The following is a 17,735-nucleotide window of genomic DNA, read 5'->3' as shown; positions in this document are numbered from 1 at the left end:
GGGGCCTGCTCACCTCCTCCTCGGGGCCTGATTGCTGTCCTGTAAAGCAGCGCTCAAGACAGCAAGCGTCCCTCCAACTCTGACCTTCTTCAACCCTCACGAGAAACCAGGAGCCAGGCGAGCAGGGCTATGTTGGGATTTTCAAATTTATTCCAACGTGCTGTGTGTGTTTTTTTTAAAAAATATCCTCAGGCTGAACACTCAGCCGGAGCTGTAATAAAGGCAATTATTATACTTGTAAAAACCTCTCATTCACAGTACAGATGTAATTTACAACAAAGGTCACACACATCAATACTGAGCATTTTTTTCCTTTTGTACATCAGACTCTGTGCTTTAGACCTGCATGGGTTTTTTTGTTGAGTTTTTTTTTTTTTTTTTCTCTTTTGCACTGATAGATACCATACCAACATTGCAAGTTGCAGGTGTAGAAACTGGAGTTTAAATAAAATTACAGGCAAAACTACCCCATCCCCATGTTGCTGCTGTACATATCTACAAGACAATTTTTGGAATGTATTGCCATTTAAGAACATAGAAACTCTCTACAGACAATTCACATACAGAATACATACACCTTTTAGAAAAAAAAAAGGCAAATATTTATCTTACAGAGCACATGTATCTTACATTTGCCTACACATTTCCTTTTTCGGTTTCTTTTCCTCTTCTTCTTCTTCTTTTTAAACGCTAGGTTTAGTAAAGTGATCATAAGTGCCGAAGCGGTTTTCTAATGGAAAGCAGACCGGAGCCACACCACAGAAGCAGAATTTGCGGGACTGGCCTTCGGGAACTTTCTCCCCCTGCTCAGGGCTGCAGATCTGTCTCTGAGGCAGGGCTTTTGCTTTAAGGAGGATTTTTTCCTGGAGAAAGGACTGGAGAGCAGTTCAGCTCAGATATATTGCTGGTTCCTATTCAGAAGGGCAGGGTGGAGAATGGAATGGGGCGCCAGGGATCTGGAAGGTAATTCTTTCAGACTTTTTCCCCCCAGAGGGAGGCAGAGAGACTTCTGGGCCTGGAAGCTGGAGGTGATGGAAAAGGGGGAGTAGCCAGTTTGCTGCTCTCAGCGTCCCGGAGGGGCTCTGCGGCTGGGCCAGAATGCAAACCATGGGCAGGGGAGCCGGGGGTGGGGGGGGGGGGAGGGTCCTGGGCGTGGTGCCTCAGAGGATACCCAGAATGGCCCTGAGCTTGCTGAGGGTGGGGGGCATCCTGGAGGGTAGGCCTGGGGGCTGAGTGTCTTGGAATTCCTAACAGAGGGTGAGGGCTGGCTGGGAGACCTCGGCAGCTTGGTTCCAGCCACTCGGCCAAGAGCCAAGGACCAGCCGACAAGCTTCCACAGAGCACCAACAGGTGTCTGTGGCAGCCAATCAGCACTACTCTTGGTGCTGCCCCTGCTTAACAGGAACAGGGGCATGACATGAAAACTGCAAATGTAGGAGGGGTTGGGAGTGGGACAGGGTACCCTCGGGGAGGGCATGGAGTGAGCATCCTTTTCCGAACTATGGAGGGGTGTGTGTGTGCGCTGGGGCCTCTGTGCTTGGAGGAGCACGGGCAGAGGGTGATAGGAGGGGTTAGCCCTTGCCCAGCGACATCTGTCCCAGGCTGGTGGCACTGATGCCATCCCTCTGAGGATCGGTGTGGGGCAACAGCCCTTCAGCCAGATTCTGTTTGTGCATTATGTCCCCGTCATTGAGAAACGGATCTCTGGTGACTCCCGGTCCCTGTCCCCTCTGCTTATGCCTGTGGGCCTGAGTGGCTGCGAGGACTTGGCCACATTGCCCATGACTGGGTCTCCCAGGGAGGAAATCTCAGTTGGCGGGCTATCCCAGAACAGGGGAATGATGTCCAGGAGAGCAGGGGTGTGTGCCTGGCGGGAGAGGCCTGACTACCCCCAAGGTCAGGGGCTCGGCTAGCAAAAACCCCCATCTGCTACTTTGTAGGTCTGGGCTAGAAGATCTTGCCCAGAAAGGTTTCAAACCTGGGCTGAAGTGATGCCCTTTATCTAGCTCCCAGGCCCCAAGGCTAGAAGTGTCCACTGGTAGGGCTGACAGGAGGGTGAGGGAAAGTCAGGGAAGCCTGGGCTGTAACCAGGGCCGGGCACCTTCCCATTTCCTGTGAGGCCAATACAGGGCCAGTAGTCAAGGCTGGGCTTGCTGGTCTTCTCCCAGGGTGGCAGGAGCCCCGGACTCTGGGGCAGGCAGCTGAGCACGGACAGCTGACCTCACCCGCCCGCGCCTCAGAGCCCAGCAGACCCCCAGGGAGGCCCTTCCCCATTGTCTGGTTTGTGTCTTAACGGAACTTGGGGCTGGCCTGTCTACTCAGCAGAGGCCAGGCAGGGAAAGGCCCTGAACTGGCAGAGAAGGGAATTAGAGCCTCAACCTGTATCCTGTCTGTACAACTTCAGTCGCTCAGGAGGCCCCAGGCACAGGGTTCGCACAGCCTGACTGAGGCCTGGGGACTGGCCAGGGACTTGGCTGCTCTGTAAGGCAGCTTCAGCACCTAGCCCAAGTGGGCCGGGGCCATCGTCCCTGTGGTTTCTCCCTCTCTGTAGAAATGAAAGAAAAGAAATTCTGGAAGCTTGTGAGAGAACCCGCCTCTCCCAGGGCAGGGTAAACATGAGTTCTCTATTTCAACTTGGGATTTTCATTTCTGGTCTTATTATTTCTCTTACAAAGCAGGTTTTTGCCCCCAGGAAATACAGGGCAGTTTCTTGAGGGAGGAGACAAGGCTGAGGGAGGAGACGGCTGCCTAGTCCTGATTGCTTTGGAGAAGAATTCAGTTGATTTAGGACAATTCTTCTAGGTCAAGAGAATCTGAGGAGGCTGGGAGAGGTACCAAATACCATCCTGTGTGAGTGAGTGTGTGTGTGTGTGTAATTTTTCAAAGAGATTTAAACCAACAAACAGGCCTGGGCAGTTCCCAGCAGTCATGGTTTTGGGTGCTTCCTGGGGGGTAGTGGAGGCTTGACAGTGTGTGGGGTGGGGATGAGGGGAGGAACCCAGTCCTGCTTTTGAAAAGAGATCCAGAAACGGGTCCCTATACACTTACACTTCCAGTTCTGAGCACTAGAAAAGCTCAGCCATGGAAGAAATAGGGCCCTTTGAGCCCTAGGGACCAAACATGCAAGGAAACCCAAGCCCTGGCCTCGGTAATGCAAGGCAATACACCTTGGATCTTGACCCCTAGGGTCTGGGCCCTGTCACTTTGGCCTTGTGGGTAGTTTCTAGAACAAGGGAGGCAGTCTGTAGCTGGGGGCCCGAAGCAAGGCCCCATTTGGGTCCTCAGGAACCAGGACATGAATAGTCAGGGCTCTTTTCGCAGCTTAGGGCCTAGGGGTGGGGATAGAGGGGTAGTTTTGAGGGTGGGGGGCCAGGGGAATTTGTAAGGGTGCCGGGATGGGTACACAGTTCAGGACACCTGGGTATCACGGAGCCCTGGGGGAACCAGCAAGCTCCTACCTTCTGTCTGCTCCTCTCATCTGTGTTGAAATCCTAAGAAAGGTAACATTTTCTTTTCCTTGGGAAAAAGAAAACTGGAGTTTTCTGAGAGGCTGAGTGGGGTCCCCCTGCCTTGGGCCACTGACCTTCTGCTGGCAGTGAGGGTGGCCACTAGCTGGGGTGGAATGAAGTGGGAATAAATAGGAACCATGAACATCTGTACATAGGATGCTTGCTTTTACATTTAATTATATATTTTTAAAGGTTTTTTGTTCTTTTTTTTCCTTTCTCCTTCAGTGCATCCCCCTCTCCCTCAGCACGTGGCCACCTCTTGCCAGCCCTGGGGGGGTGGCTGCAGACCACAGTGGCCCAGGCTGAGGCCACACCTACACCCTTGCTCAAAAAAAGCACAGAATATTCACAGCCTCAAACTCCTCGTGGGTTTTTGTTTGTTTGTGTGTGTGTGTGTGTGTGTGTGCGCGCGCGCATGTGTTTTGTTTGTTTCTTTTCAAGCAACAAAAGGTACAGAAAAAGGCACAGGAAACTGCATACGTGGGAAGATAGAACAGTTGGGTGCTGAGCAGAAGCTGTTTGGACAGACGGACAGGTGGGAGAAGGAGCCCGTGAGAGCAAGATGATTCGAGGAAGTTGGCTGGAAATGTCTGTTGCTGAACACCGGAAGCCAGATGCTGAAGCAGTCGGAGAGAGGCTAAGTGCTTGGGGGGCCCCTGTCCTTGGGCTGGTGTGGAAGTGCCTCAGGCCCCCCACTTCCTGAGGGCTCGGGGGAGCCCTGACTGGTCCTGGGTTCCCCAGAGAGGTTCCTCCTCCGGGCTGGGAAGCGAGTGGAGGCCTCTGCCAGGCAGCCCACGGAACTGCTGCGGTCCAGGGGCGAGGCGGTGGAGGCCACGAGGTTGGCCAACGTGCGTGGTGACTCCAAGCGGGGGCTCCAGGACTCTGGCCTGCGGCCTTGGGATAGCCGGGGCGAGGCCTCGGGTGGGGTGTCGGGGCTGTGGGTGGGTACGGGCTCTGCGGGCACCTCAGCCACTCGGGGCTCCCAGTCAGGAGGTCTGCCCAGGCCCCCACTCGTCCTCTCCCTCTCCTTGGGGTAGTCCCTGCCCTCCAGCTCCGATGAGAGTGTGAATTTGGATACCTTAGCCACAGGGGACACGGAGGCTGACGAGCTCTCGGTGGGACTCCAGCGGCCTCGCTCCTGGGCCTCCCGGGCCCCTGTCAGGTCACTGCCACCTCCTGAGAAGCCACTGACCCAGGCAGCGGTGGGCCCCGGCAGCAGGGTGGGGTGGGCCCCCGGCCGGGCCTGCACCATCTGGATCCCGCCGATGGGAATCAGGGGGCACGGGGCACGGGTCAAGTGCTGGGAGTGCAGAGGGAGATGGCTGAAGATGTTCTCCTCTGTCCGGGCAGGGGTGTGGCCATGGAAGTCATGGGGGGCTGAGAAGGGTCGGGAAGAGGGAGGATGAGCAGGGCCTGGTGAGCAGGAGGGACTCCGGGATGCGGTCTTCTGCTGGGGTCAGAAAAGAAGACAGGGTAAGGCAAGGGCTAGGTGCTGGCACATGGAGACCCCCGCCGCCTAAAGATGAGGGGCGGGGGGCTCGCCCAAGATGACAGACAAGTCTTGGCTGAGCTAGGGCAGGAGCTGAGCTCCGACCCCTGGCCCATGGTGCTGTCCTGTCCCCAGCCCTGCAGTGATCGTGAGCACGCGGGTCCCCATGGTCTTCATGCCTCAGGCCAGCACACCTGACCCTCTGGCTCCATCCTGCTGTCTCTCCTGTTCCTGGCGTGGTCTTGACCCAACTCTACCCTTGGAAATGAGCTCCCACTCCAGGTTCTTTACACTCTCCCACCATCAGCAATAATAATGTGACGCCAAGAGGAAGGATTCCCAGCCCGTGCTCCTCCAGGATACTAAGCCTCTGAGCAATGGTGTCAATGCTGCTGGTAGGGGAGGCTGGCATTGGGTTATGACAATAGGGCGCCAGAAGAGGCCCTGGGAGGTAAAGGTAAGCTGACAGGGATGGAGTTGGTGGTGACGGGAGGGTGCTGGGCTGCCGACGTGGGAATGCGGATGGAGCTGACCTGGTGGTAGCCGGCGCTTATTAACTTAGTAATGGTGGAGATGGCTCTGGGGGCGGGGACAGGGAGGGTGCTGATGGACAGTGATGGTCCGGCAAGGATGGCATTGGTTGTGGTGTCCCTGAGGCTGCTGGTGACAGGGCTGTTGGGGAGGTGGGCTTGGGGGGCTGTAAGGGGAGTGGCACAAGCCTTTCTGTCTGCATTCAAGACCAGCCCCAGTGTCCACGCTCTGCTGCTTCCAAGGCTACACTGGCTGGCTCTGGGGGCCCCCGTGGGGTGCCTCTCATAGGAGGCACCCCACAAACTTCTGCTCTGTTAGCAATCACCCAGCTGGCCGGGCTGTGTAGCTGCAGGTCTGATGCCTCAAGGAGGAGTGCACTGTGTCCCCCCACCCATCCCCCTACCCATCAGGGATGAGCAGCCCAGTCACTTGGGGGCAGGAACTCACCCACGTGGAGGCGTAGGTCTCGGGGCTTCTGCCAAGAAGCTTGTGAGGTAGAGGCACGGGCGGGTAGAGAGCCCGCGGGGCTAGCCCCGAGCCTGGGCCGCGTTCGCCTCCTGAGGGGCTGCCCGGCCCAGCCAAGGCCCACTTCCCTGGCAGTGCCGACCGTGGCGGTGACTCGGCCTGGCCCGGGGACCTTCTCCTGGTGGGTGAGTGTCTGGGGGGGCCCGGGTCCGGGGCCCCCTTGCGTTCGGGGGGCGGATGCGCTCGAGAGGACAGTTCCCTTCCCAGGGGGCGGGGGGTGAGAGGCGATTGCTCGAGTCTTGGAGACCCACAAGGGAGAGGGCCCGTCTGGGGGCCAGGCGGGCTTGGGGTGGAGGCCTGTGGCTCTCGGGCCGGTGAGTGTCGCTGGGGAGACGAGTCGCTTTTGGTTAGTGAGTGTTTGTGGGTCAGTGGTGGGCGGCTGCCTGTGTCTTTGCTTGGGGACCACGGCCTTCTTGGGGACACAGTCTTGGAGCTCAGGGCTGAGCCTGTGTCCTTCTCCACTGGGCCTAGAGGGGCCGGTCCCAGCCGGGGGAGGCACGGGGTGCTGAGGCAGGACGCGGAGCCACTGCCGGCTGCCAAGAGCTCCGCTTCCGACCCAGAGCTGCCCCGCGCGGCCTGGCTGCCCGAGGTGGCATCGGGGTGCTGAGGGCCCGGACCGGGGGAGGAGTCTGCCGGCAGCGGGGCCAGCGGGCCAGGCGGGGGTGCCTCCGAGGCCGGTCCCGATGGCTCGTCCTGGCTCTCCTCTTCGTCCTCATCCTCGTCTTCGTCCAGGTCTGAGTCCGAGTCTGAGTCCTCCAGGTCTGAAAACTGGTGCTCCGCCACGGCCTCTGAGCCCTCTCGCCCTTCTGAGTCCTGGAACGGGTCATCACTGGTTCCTGAGGGGTAGACACAGGAGGCCTCGGGGTCACAGCCGGCCCCACGTGCCGCCGCCCTCTAGGCCCCTGTCCTTGTCTGCAAACCGGGCCTGATAGCTGTGGCCATGGTCCAAGCTTGGGGAGAGAATGGGGGCCGCAACACCTATGGGAACACTATGTAAAGAATCCCAGCAACAACAGTTACCTTATAACTACCCTGGGCCAGGTTCCTTCTAAGACCTTCACGTGTGTTAATTCATCTAATTCTCAAATGCTCCAAGAGGTCCCACTGGTCTTACCTTCATGTTACAGATGAGGGAACACCAAGGTAAGATTAAGAAGCTTGCTCAAGTAAGAGAAGTCCCAGGGCTGGGACTGAACCGTAGCAAACGAGACAAACCTTTCTGTTGATTTGTCTCTTCACTAGGATTTCAGGACGGGGATCCCCTCTGAGCCCGTGCAGTCACCTTGCTGTACTGTCATCTCCCCTTTTGTCAAACGAATGTGATACTCTCACCTCCATCACAGGCTTGGCCAATAGGAATAACCACACGGGGCACAGAGAAATGGCTCAAATAATTATGGCCACTAAATACGTTCATGAAGAAATCTAGTATTCTGGGACCCAGCAGCCAGGCTGGCTGATCCAGCAGCACCAGCCACGGTCAATCTCAATACACACCTGCCACACGGGCCAGGCTGCTGCTGGCTGGCCCAGTAGCATCGGGCAGGTGGCAGGTCCTGGCCTCTGGGAGGGGGAGGGGTGGCTAAGCTGGCCTCAGACCGCACAGCAGGGTCCCCTCCTAGTAGCTCTTGTCCAGAGGACGTGTTGTCCTTGGAGAACTCTGGCTGCTCCCAGTGAGGAGGGAACGGACTTCTGGAATACTTTCAGGTCTGGCTGCTGGTGGGGCAGCCCCAACCAGCCAGGTCACTTCTAACGTGACACCAGACAAGTGTGGGCATCCCTGAGATGGGGACCAGTGAGGACTCTGGGGAGAGCTTTGCTGACATCTGGCCCACCTGTCAGGCTCCTGAGGGTTTGGGTCATGCCAGCCCCTCTCCGGGTTCATCGTCAGCACCCATTCCACCACCAACCAAGAGAGCTGGACATACAAGCAGACTTGACCATGGCCGGGCTTCCAAACTCCACCACACCCCAGCAGCCCTGGGGCTGGAAAGCCTGGTGTTCCTGCTTCTGAATAGCTCAGCATGCAGTGGTAAGAAGCCTGAAGCGGATGCTGGTGGGTCAAAAACCATGGGGTGGAACTGGGGTTGGTAGATGAAGGGCAGGTCAAAGGACCAAGGGCAGGGTCTCCCGACCACCAGGAGCAAAGGGGAAGGCAGGAGGGATGTGGTGGTGGTGGTGGGGTGGTATGCAAAACACAGAGTTGCAGTGCCCCAGGCCCTGCCTCAGACCTGATTTCAGACCCAGCAGTTCACCTCGCCTTACCCCTCATTTACATATGGGGAAATCCAGGCCCAGAGGGGCCAAGGGCTTCCTCCCCAAGATTAGCCAGGGAGCACTGGCTGAGTCAGGACTAAGGTTTACAACCCTTGCATTATTACTCTGCCAGTATAAAATGATATTTATGCGCCGGAAATGGTCTGGGTTTGGATCCCAGTTTTACCCTTCCTAGCTGTGTGGTGTGCAATTGACTCTCTCTGTGTTCAGTTTCCTCATCTGTAAAATGGGGGTAAGAGCAGTAAAAGTCACCTGATGAAGCTGGTAGGAGGATCATGAGGGTCTGACCCATTGTAAGTACCCAATACAACTTAGCAAATACCTCAAGTACCCCAAAATGCCAAGCGGATGGTCAGCCTTGCAAGCATCTCACGGTTGATGGTCAGAAGGGTAGTTCTACTTGTGAGGGAGAGTCAAGACCAGTGTTGCCTGATATCCAGCAGGGATATCTTTACGAATGAGGAAGTGGAGGCCCAGAGTGGCCTGCCCTAGGCACCTAGGGCAGGAATGATGGAAGCCAAGGGTCCCCTGTCTAGAACGGGGTTCTCCAGACCCTCTGCATCTGAGCTCTTGCAGGACTGTGTAAGATGCCCTCGCCTGGGGGGGCCCATCCCCAGGGCCCCTCACGGAGCTGCCAGTCCACTGCTGGCATCACCGGCAAGCCTCCATCCACAAAGCCCAGCCCGCTTCAGGCCAGGGGACCAAGGAGGAGATGCAGAATGAAACCTGCGAGGGTGCTGAGGGAGTCTGGTTGCCGAGGGAGTCTGGCCACACGGTGGCACTGGTGCCCAACCTCCTCACTGTCAGGGGCGGGGCTCTGTTGGGGGGAACCTGGCCACAGGGAAGCAGTGGTTCCTAGGCTGTGTTCCCAAGCGCCACTTGGCGTCTAGCAGACAGGCTCCTCCCAGAACCTTCCTCATCACCATGGGAAGGGGAGACTCCGTCCTTTCAGTTTCTTAAGCCATAAACCTCGGATTCATTCTTGGCTTCTTTTCTCTCATGCCACCACCATCCCCCCTCATGGTAGCAAAACCTGTCGGCTCCACCTGTGGAATGTTTCCAGAACCCTACCACTTCTCCCAACCTCCACCTAGTCCAAGCCAATGTGTGCTCAGCCTGACAGCTGCCTCCAGCCACTCCCTGTCTTAACCGTCCTCTGCACACAGAGTCATCGAGAGTTGGGGGACATTACTCCACCGCACGGCCCAGCTCATCCCTTGACCTTCATGGCCCTGTTCTCTAAGTTCATCCTTCGCCCCCCCCGCCCACTCGGGTCCTCAGGAGCTCTGTACCTTCTGTCCCTTTTGGGGGAGAGCCCTTCCCCAGACCCCCACCCCCGCCCCGCCTCCTGACCACTCCCCTCACGTTCTCTGCTCACACCTGCCAGAGCGAACCCTTCCCACATCTCCCAGCCCCTCATGCGCACCTTTGCTTCCTACTCATTGACCCTGTCCTATTCTGCATTTGTTCGCTGCCCTGCTCCCTTCGAGAATGTAAGCTTTCAGAATAAAACATACAGTTTTATTCACTGTGGGATCTCCAACAGCTTGAATAGGGCCTGGGATAGAGCCGGTGTTCAGTAATTACTTCTAGAATAAATGTGCTGATTTTATCCTCAAACAAGGTGGGTATGGTTATCCTTTTTTGCCTCATTGGGAAACTGAGATTGGAAGAGGGGCAGGGGCCAGCCCTGGGTCCCTCAGTGGACCCTCGGTGAGTGCCTGTCGCAACCTCTTGACTCTCCCTGGGTGGGCTCTGTGCTCAGGCTCTGGCTCCCCCAGGTCCAGCCCAGCAGGCACTGGGCTGGTGTACAGCCAGCATTTTTGTGTGACCTTGAGTAGCTGCCTCTACCTATCTGAGCTTTAATTTCCTCAACTGAAAACGGGGTCACACAAGTTCCTACCACACGCTATGAGGACTCAGTGAGACAACAGGTGTAAACGGCCTAATGTACATTCTAGATAAGCACGGTGCCCCCCTCATTTCTCATTTTGGTGGAAACAGCCGCAAGTTCACCGTGTTTAGTGCAGTAAAGGTGATGTAGTATGCCTAAAAGGAAATGTGCTTTACCTTTCTGAAAGACTGTAAATGGATCTTGAAATTGGAAAAACAAAGACACGCGCGCGCGTGCATGCATGCACACACACACACACACACACACACACACACCCACACACACACCCTCTTTGTCACACTCTAAATCCTGATACTGATTTTAGGGAATCTGGTCAAAGGGTTGCTGCATACAGGGGAATGTCCCTGGCTTCCCTGACTCCCTTTGCCGGGGTGGGGAGGGGGAGACACTGCTGTCCACCTGCCAAAGTCCTTCTGGCCTCCTCCCTGGATGCCGTGGCTGCCCAGGGCCTTTGACCCCCACGCCCTCCTCTGTTGGTTTTCTTTTTTTTTTTTTCAGAAGTAGGTGCCTCTTGCTGATGGAGGACTTTGGCCAGGGTGCGGGTCTGGGGCTGTGGGATTTGATGGGGAGGTGAAAAGGGGCTATTAGGTCTCGCTTTGGCTCTCTCTCGATAGCTTCCCAAGTTCTAAAAGACCCAGGTGTCAGGCTCAGGCCCAGAGTGTGGAGGTGGGGGACGATGTGGAGCGTAGGTACCCCCACCCCCTGCATCACCGTGAGGATTTATGAGATAATCCCCAGCAAGGGTTTACAACCCGCCGGACACATAGTCAATGTTGACTGCAATTACTCACGTGCTAGTGTTTACACCACACGTTGGCTGAGCACCTGCGAGGCGTCAGGCACGCCGCCTCCTTGCTAGACCATGATGCACGCTCAGTGTGACACGGCACGTGGACTCATATGGAGAGAAGGGGGCGGTCCCTCTGAATCTGACCTTTATCTCCCGGTAGGTGGGAACCCTGGCTGTCGGGGAGGGCCCAAAAGTGGGAGAGGAGACAGCAGGGAGAGGACAGAAGAAGAGGAGGGCAGGGGGACAGGGGAGGAGCAGGCAGAGGAAGGAGGGGAGACGGTGAGGAGGGCAGAGGGGGAGGAGGGAGTTGGCAGTCCGGTACCTTCTTCGGCTTCCAGCTCCTCAAGCACCCCTGTCTCTTGGCACTTTTTGCTGTGGGCCTTCGACTTCATGTGCTTAGTCAGATTCCCTGGAAAGAAATGAGAATGGACTCAGGCTCTTGGCCGCAGGGCAGGGGGACAGCGAAGGCCGGGGGCTCGCTGATGCAGTGCCCGGCCGGGAAGGCCGTGGCTTCGAAGATCCGCCAGGGCCCCGCCGGCTGCAGCGGCTGGGCAGGGGAGCCAGGACATCCCTGCGCCTGGGTGCTCAGGCTGGGATGTGTCCCACAGCCCTAGTTCAGGACCGTGCTCAGGAGCTGGGGGAGGGAGGGAGGGACGGGGGCTGGGAGACGGAAGTGGGCGTAATGAGGGAGTGAGATGCTCGTTAACAAACACACAGAAATTAAAAAGACAACTCATGTGGAATAGGTTTTTCCTGCTTTGGGTTTAACTCTGGGCCCAGGAGCTAGTGACCCTCATGGAGCAGGATTTCTGGGCTTCTCAGATGCTGGGATGCCGGGAGGGGCCCTGTAAACCGATGTGCTGGGTGTACTAAGGATGCCCTTCTGACTGAGGCCATGAGTGGGGCAGCCCACAGGGTCTGGGAAAAGAACCAGGACAAAGTTACTGTTAGAAATGGAGAAAGAGCAGAAGATATAGGAAAGTCTGCTGGACAGGGACCTTGAGCCACAAAGCCTTCCTTAGAGAAGTCATGGCCCGGGCCTCTCTTTCTCCCAGGTCACTGTGCCATGCAGACAAAGGCAGGGAGGGCTGGGCAAAGCTTCTGCCCACTCCATCCCTGCCCCTGCCCTAAGCGGTCCATCCAGCCCCGCAGCTGTGGGCAGGGGCAGCAGTTCTGTGGGATCAGGGAAAAGGTAGTGATACCTCTGTTCTCCTCCAGGCGTGCACAGCACATCACAGACCATAAACTTCTGAGGGCAGGAGCACCGGGGAAGGAGAGGCAGAGCACCCCAGTCTGCCCCGGAAGGATGCAGGCCAGAAGCCTCAGGATGCTCCTCTGAGCTCAGCAGCCACCTCTAAATGGTGATGGTCTCACCGTAGCTGGCAGATTGCTACATTCCCCCGCGATTGTTCATACAACAATGGTTAGTGCCCCGAGTCAGGTGCTCTGTCCCACTGAGCTTATTAATTGGCAAGTTTAAATAGATGGTTGGAAGAGAACAGAATGGACACTTGAACAGACGCAGAGAGACCGGTGGGTGGATGGATGGATGGACAGATGGACGGGTTAGTGGGTAAGATGAAAAATGGGGTGAAGGAAGAAGGGGAAGAATGCGGACAGACGGACAGGCCACTGGATGATTAGATGAGCAGATGGAGAGACAGACGGGGAATAGATAGTTAGATAAAAAAAAATAAATGGAAGGGTAGTTGGAAAATGGGCTCATGAACAGGTAGGAGGATGGAGAGCTGGAGAGGAGAGAGAGGCGGGGGTGAGCGGGAGAGTGGCTGGTTGGTTTGCAAGGGTGAGGGGTTATGTGCAGGAGGGGCAGACAGGAGGGAAAAAGACTGGGCAGGCGGATGGAAGGATGGACTGGTGGGATGACAGATGTGAGAACGGGAGGCACAGACAGAATGAGAGAAGAGATGGAAAGCTATATGGTCAAGAAGAGAAACTAGGAGATGGCAGAAATGGATAGACAGGAGGATGGACGGATGGCTGGGTGGGTAGGCGAAATAGAAGAGAGTCTGTGGGTGAGCCAAACGGTGCTTCTTAATCATTCCGAGAATGTTAAGGAATCTGTAGGGTTTTGCTGAGAAGGCAATGGGAACCTCAACCTGGGATTCCCTAGGGTACGCAGGTCAAGGGCAGTGGGGATGGAAGGGGACTTCTTTCCTCTTTCTTCCCTTACTCCGAGTCTGTGACTGCACCCTTCCCCACTCAGAGTCTCCTCCTATAACCAGACAGAAACCTGGATCTTTTACTCCTGGCCAAAGGGAAAGCAGAGTCATAACTTCAAGAGGCATATTGGAGCCAGAGGGTCCCCAGAGGTCCCTATCTAACAGGGGGCCCCTGCCCTCCCTGTCATGAGTGAGTAAGCCCTGAGTAGGATGTCGAGGGCTAGTGAAGGCAGCTGGGGTCTTCCAGGGGCCCGAGATATCCGTGGTCTCCTGAGGTTCTGGGACTGGCCCACTGTCCCCAGACCACAGAGGACTGTGCACACTGCCATCCTGGCTAGGACACTATTCATCATGCATGTTTCATCGGGAAGGTTTAGGTCTCTTTTCAACCAAGGTAGGTACCGAGCACACAACAGGTGCACGGTCACCACACGGGGGCAATGCTCTCCTCACCACAGAAGCGAAGGGTTGGAAGGAACCTCCCAGACCTTGTAACCCGAGTGCCACCCGGCCCCGGGCAGGGGAGGATTCCTTCTTGTTTCTGCTCTAACTTGGGGCCGTGATGCTGTTGGACAGGATTACTGACTGTCTCAGCAGCTGGGATGCCACGGGAGGGCTTCCACGGACCCGCACCGTGACCCCCCAAGCAGGTGGGTTAGTACAGCTAACCCCATCTAGAAGCAGGTTCCGGGGCTCCAGGGGTCTCGCTTGCCGCACGCTGGCAGAATCGACCCAGGCTGGCCCAGAAGCCTGCCAGCCTCGGTTCTGAGTTTGGGCCCCGGAGCTGGCTAGCTGTGTGCTCTCGGGCAGGCTTCTTAACCTTCTGAGCTCCCCACTGCAGCAACTCTGAAGTCACACCTACCTCTCAGGGGTGCTGGGAGGAGCTGACGCTCACCTTGTGGGACCCCCTTCCCTCCCGAGCCAGGAACCCACCTCCGCCCGCGTGACCACCCCTCCAGACCGGGTGCCAGGGATTCTGCCATAGGCCATGCTGGTCATGGGGGACAGGAGGTGAATGGCTTCACCCTCTGGTCTGGGCTCGGGGGCTCCCAGGAGAAGGTGCTGGTGGCTCCTGGAGGCTGCAGGGAGGAGTCGGGGAGTCTGAGGGGACTCTGCTGGGACAGGCCGTGCGGTGTGGGTGACAGGTGACGAGGCTGACTGAGCAGCCCCTGTGTCACCCGGTGCCCTCCCTGACCTCCCCTCCCTGGGGCTCGTCTGTGATTGCAGGGAGGTGTACCCCATGGCGGCAGGCATCTTTTCTCGGCTCAGACACCCCTTCTCTGTCGAGGAGCAGAGCCTCAGCTTGCCAGGCCGAGTCCACAGCTTCTCACGGTTGTCCCAGCCCCCACCCAAAGACCCCCCCAGTCCTGGAATGAAGGAGGAAAGGCAAGCGGATGGAAAATGATGCATGTCTGGAAGAGGTGGGACCCCTGCCGAGGGCACCGGCCAACGGCTCTGCCTCCTTCAGCGTTGACCCCTCGCCCTCCTTTGGCCCCCGCGGGCCTGACAGACTGACGCCTGCCCATAGCTGTCATCGCTGTCCCCTGCGGCGACCGGCACAAGGGCCTGTACGTGGCACAGCCACCCCGCCGGCGTCTGGGAACCATCTGAGAAGAGGAAAGGGGACACCCACACCTCCACAGGGACATCATGGCAGCCTTTCCCACACGACCCCCTGAGACGCCTCTGCTCCCGCTCAGGAGTCCAAGCTGCCGCCGCAATGTCTGACACGGAGACAGAGACACAGACAGGCAGACAGAGACAGACAGGAAGGGCTCCCCGGGCCTGGGCGCAGCCAGGAGGTGGGTGGGGGCGTCCCGAGGACCACCGGGCCCAGCCGGAGCCCAAGGGTAAGAGGGGAGGGAGGGTACGGCAGCCTGAAAAGGAAGCCGAGAGCCTTAGAGGAGGTGCCGGAGGTTCCTGAGTGATGGCTGAAGGCCCACCCTTCCGGGAAGACGCAAGGCCCTGGAAGAACAGGAGCCTCAGCGTCCTGCTGCTTCCCTCAGTCCCCGCGCGCAGAGACAGCCAAGAGCAAGCTTCCTCTGCTGCAGCTGCCCGCCACCCACCCCCGACCGGCCCCTCTCTGCAGTCACAGTTAGAGATGCCTCCATTTCAGATCGGCTTCCTGCTTTGGCTCTGAAGCTGTGGTCTTCCAGAAGTCTCTATGAGCATTTGAAGAGAGCTCACAACGCTCCCTGATCACTGGCTGGGAACCGACCCTCTTGGGCCTGGCCTGCAGGCAGTGTGGGCGAGCCTGCACACCCAGGGTGCCATGGCCCGGGGCGTGCAGAGTGTCTGCTGTCGCTCTGCTCAGGTTATGCCCTCCGGCCCCTCCAGGGCTCCATGCCAGTCCAGAGGGACCCAGGAAGGGACTGCGGATAGGCTTGGCATGGCCTCCAGTGGAAAGAGCTCTGGAAAAGAGATGTTCGTGCCAGGGACCAGACCTTTTCTCTCCAAAAATCAGGGGAAGCTGGAAGAGACCGTCTTTGGAGAGAATGCTCTGGGTAGGAACCTAGATTAAGTTTTTCAAGTCTCACATGGCAGGGGGAAGGCTCCCCAGGATGGTCCTCGGGTGCTGGGCCCAGGTGAGCTCTGGGTAGCCCTGTGCTGGGATGTACTCTCAGGACCGGGGTCCTTGCGCTGAGAGCAGAATGGGCTGGTCCCTGAACAGCCTGGAAACAGGGGCAGCCTTGGTGACCCATTCTGGAAGCCACCCGAGAGGCCGCCCGAGCTTGCCACTCCTTCCAGAGAAAGAGGATCTGCTCACTGAGAGGAAGATGATGGGGGTGATACCCTGAGGTGGGGGTCCTGGGTTCTCATTACAGCTCTAGTGTTAACAGTCACTTGGTTTGCAGAGACTGGCTTTCTTTACCTTCAAGGGTGTTTTGGACAAGTGGCTTTTTATTCTGTTATTAAATTATCAGTCAACTATTTCTATCTCTCTTCCTCCATAAAGTTTCACTGGCCGCTTAAGGCCAGAGGGAGTGGGGCTGTAGGGGACACAGTGGGGACAGAGCCTACATCCAGGGCCAAGGCACGCTGGGTTGTACTGCCTTCGACATAGCGGGACTCTGGAGCTAGACGCACCCATGATGTGGGGGGCGGCCAGGTACCAGGTCTACCTGTCCTCTCTGGGGAGCCTTTGGAACATTGTTTATGAGACGCCAAGGGAGAAGAAGATCGGAGAAAGGAAGTGGGAGAGAGGACACCTCCATGCCACCCAAAATGTAGATGGGAAAGTTTGAGGGCCCCTGAGAAGGACGGCCAGAGGACAGAGGAGGGCAGGGATCGGTGAACGGGGTTAGGCGAGCAGAGATAGAGCTCTGGCAGAGAGGGTCTGGGAGCCAGGAGATGTGGTAAGCTGCCTCCGGACCTAGTCCAGAGAGAGCCAAGGGGACCAGCAAGAGGAAGAGGAAGGGAGAAAGGCTGGTGAAGTCCGCAGGGCTTGGTCTGGCCTCTCTGGCTGGGAGCAGCTTGACCAACAGAAGAAAGAACAGCCAGGGCACAGCTGAATCTGCTCTCGGGTTCTGTCTGCAGAAACACCACACAGCTCCAGTGAGGGCCAGCATGGAGGCCCCCGCCAATTGCTCAAAGGAGGAGGCAGGGCCCTCATGCCCAAATCCTTACCCAAGAATCTGCAAAGCACAAGAGGCTGAAGCCATCAGGGGGGTCAAGAGCCCCAGCCCTTCCTTGGCTTCACCTCTGTCCCTCTGCTCAGCTACGAGGAAGTGATGCATAAGCCACCGCATCTTCCCTGCCTGGCCTGCGGGAACCGCGCAGGTAGGAGCCTGGTCCAAGTCCCAGGGACTCGGCCCCTCTTGTTCACCCGAGGGTCCAGGCAGCTGCAGCGGGACCCTTCTTCCTTTCTCAGTGACAGCCAGAGCCTGTGCTGAGCCTGTCTTGGGGCATGGCCGGGGCCCCAGGTTGGGGTCACCAGCCGGGGCAGGGGGGATGTGAGCAGGTCTGGGCTGAGAGCTGCAGAGGGGCTGGGTGGGTGGTCGTGAACATGGTCTGAGGGGCGAGGCAGGTGGAGGCAGGGGTGAGCTCTGCCATGAGAAGTGACCATGCGAGTGTTCTACGTGGCTCGGAGTGGAATGGAGTTCCGAACGCAAGAGTGGTGGTGACAAGTGTGGATGTTGGAGCTCGCCGGGTCGGTGGATGGAGGGCGAAGGAGACATGCAGCAGAACAGGGGTGAGGAGAGAAAATCAAAACCAGGAACCGTGTGCAAGAGCGCCACCTGGCGGCCGGGGAAGCAGGCAGGCGGAGGGGCTGTGTGGGATCCAAGAGGACAGGCTGGGGCAGCTGAGGGGGGTGCGGGGTCCGGGGGTGGGGGGGGGTGTCACGGCCCCGTCTGGAGCGGGCTGCACAGCTGGCCGCTGGGGAGTGGGGGCAGTGGGGGGACAGGGAGGGGCCCAGGCCCCAGGCGGAACGGGTCCGGGCCTCTGAGCTCTGAGCTAGGGCTCCCAGAGGGGAGCTCCCTACAGTGGGCCGGGGCAGTGCTCCAGCTGACTGTCTCTT

At 57.8% G+C, this 17,735-nt stretch overlaps 1 protein-coding gene across 10 annotated transcripts in view; it reads right to left on the bottom strand.

Annotated features, from left to right (window-relative positions):
* Nucleotides 1–349: 349 nt before the first annotated feature.
* Nucleotides 350–17,735, bottom strand: part of HIVEP3 (HIVEP zinc finger 3) — a 454,163-nt gene continuing 436,777 nt past the window's right edge. For 9 of the 10 annotated variants that reach the window (XM_032361509.1, XM_032361513.1, XM_032361514.1 and 6 more), the window contains 3 exons: nt 11,359–11,445; nt 5,977–6,890; nt 350–4,959 (listed from right to left, as the gene is read on the bottom strand). In XM_032361509.1, coding sequence (XP_032217400.1) covers nt 4,147–4,959; nt 5,977–6,890; nt 11,359–11,445 — 1,814 coding nt within the window. In that variant the 3' untranslated portion in view covers nt 350–4,146. The remainder of the gene's footprint in view (nt 4,960–5,976; nt 6,891–11,358; nt 11,446–17,735) is intronic. The other variant, XM_032361518.1, reaches the window with a different exon arrangement.

This window comes from Mustela erminea, chromosome 10, assembly GCF_009829155.1.
Source record: "Mustela erminea isolate mMusErm1 chromosome 10, mMusErm1.Pri, whole genome shotgun sequence".
NCBI lineage: Eukaryota > Metazoa > Chordata > Mammalia > Carnivora > Mustelidae > Mustela > Mustela erminea.
The sequence above is the reverse complement of the archived record's forward strand: the minus strand, read 5'-3'. Positions and strand labels throughout refer to the sequence as shown.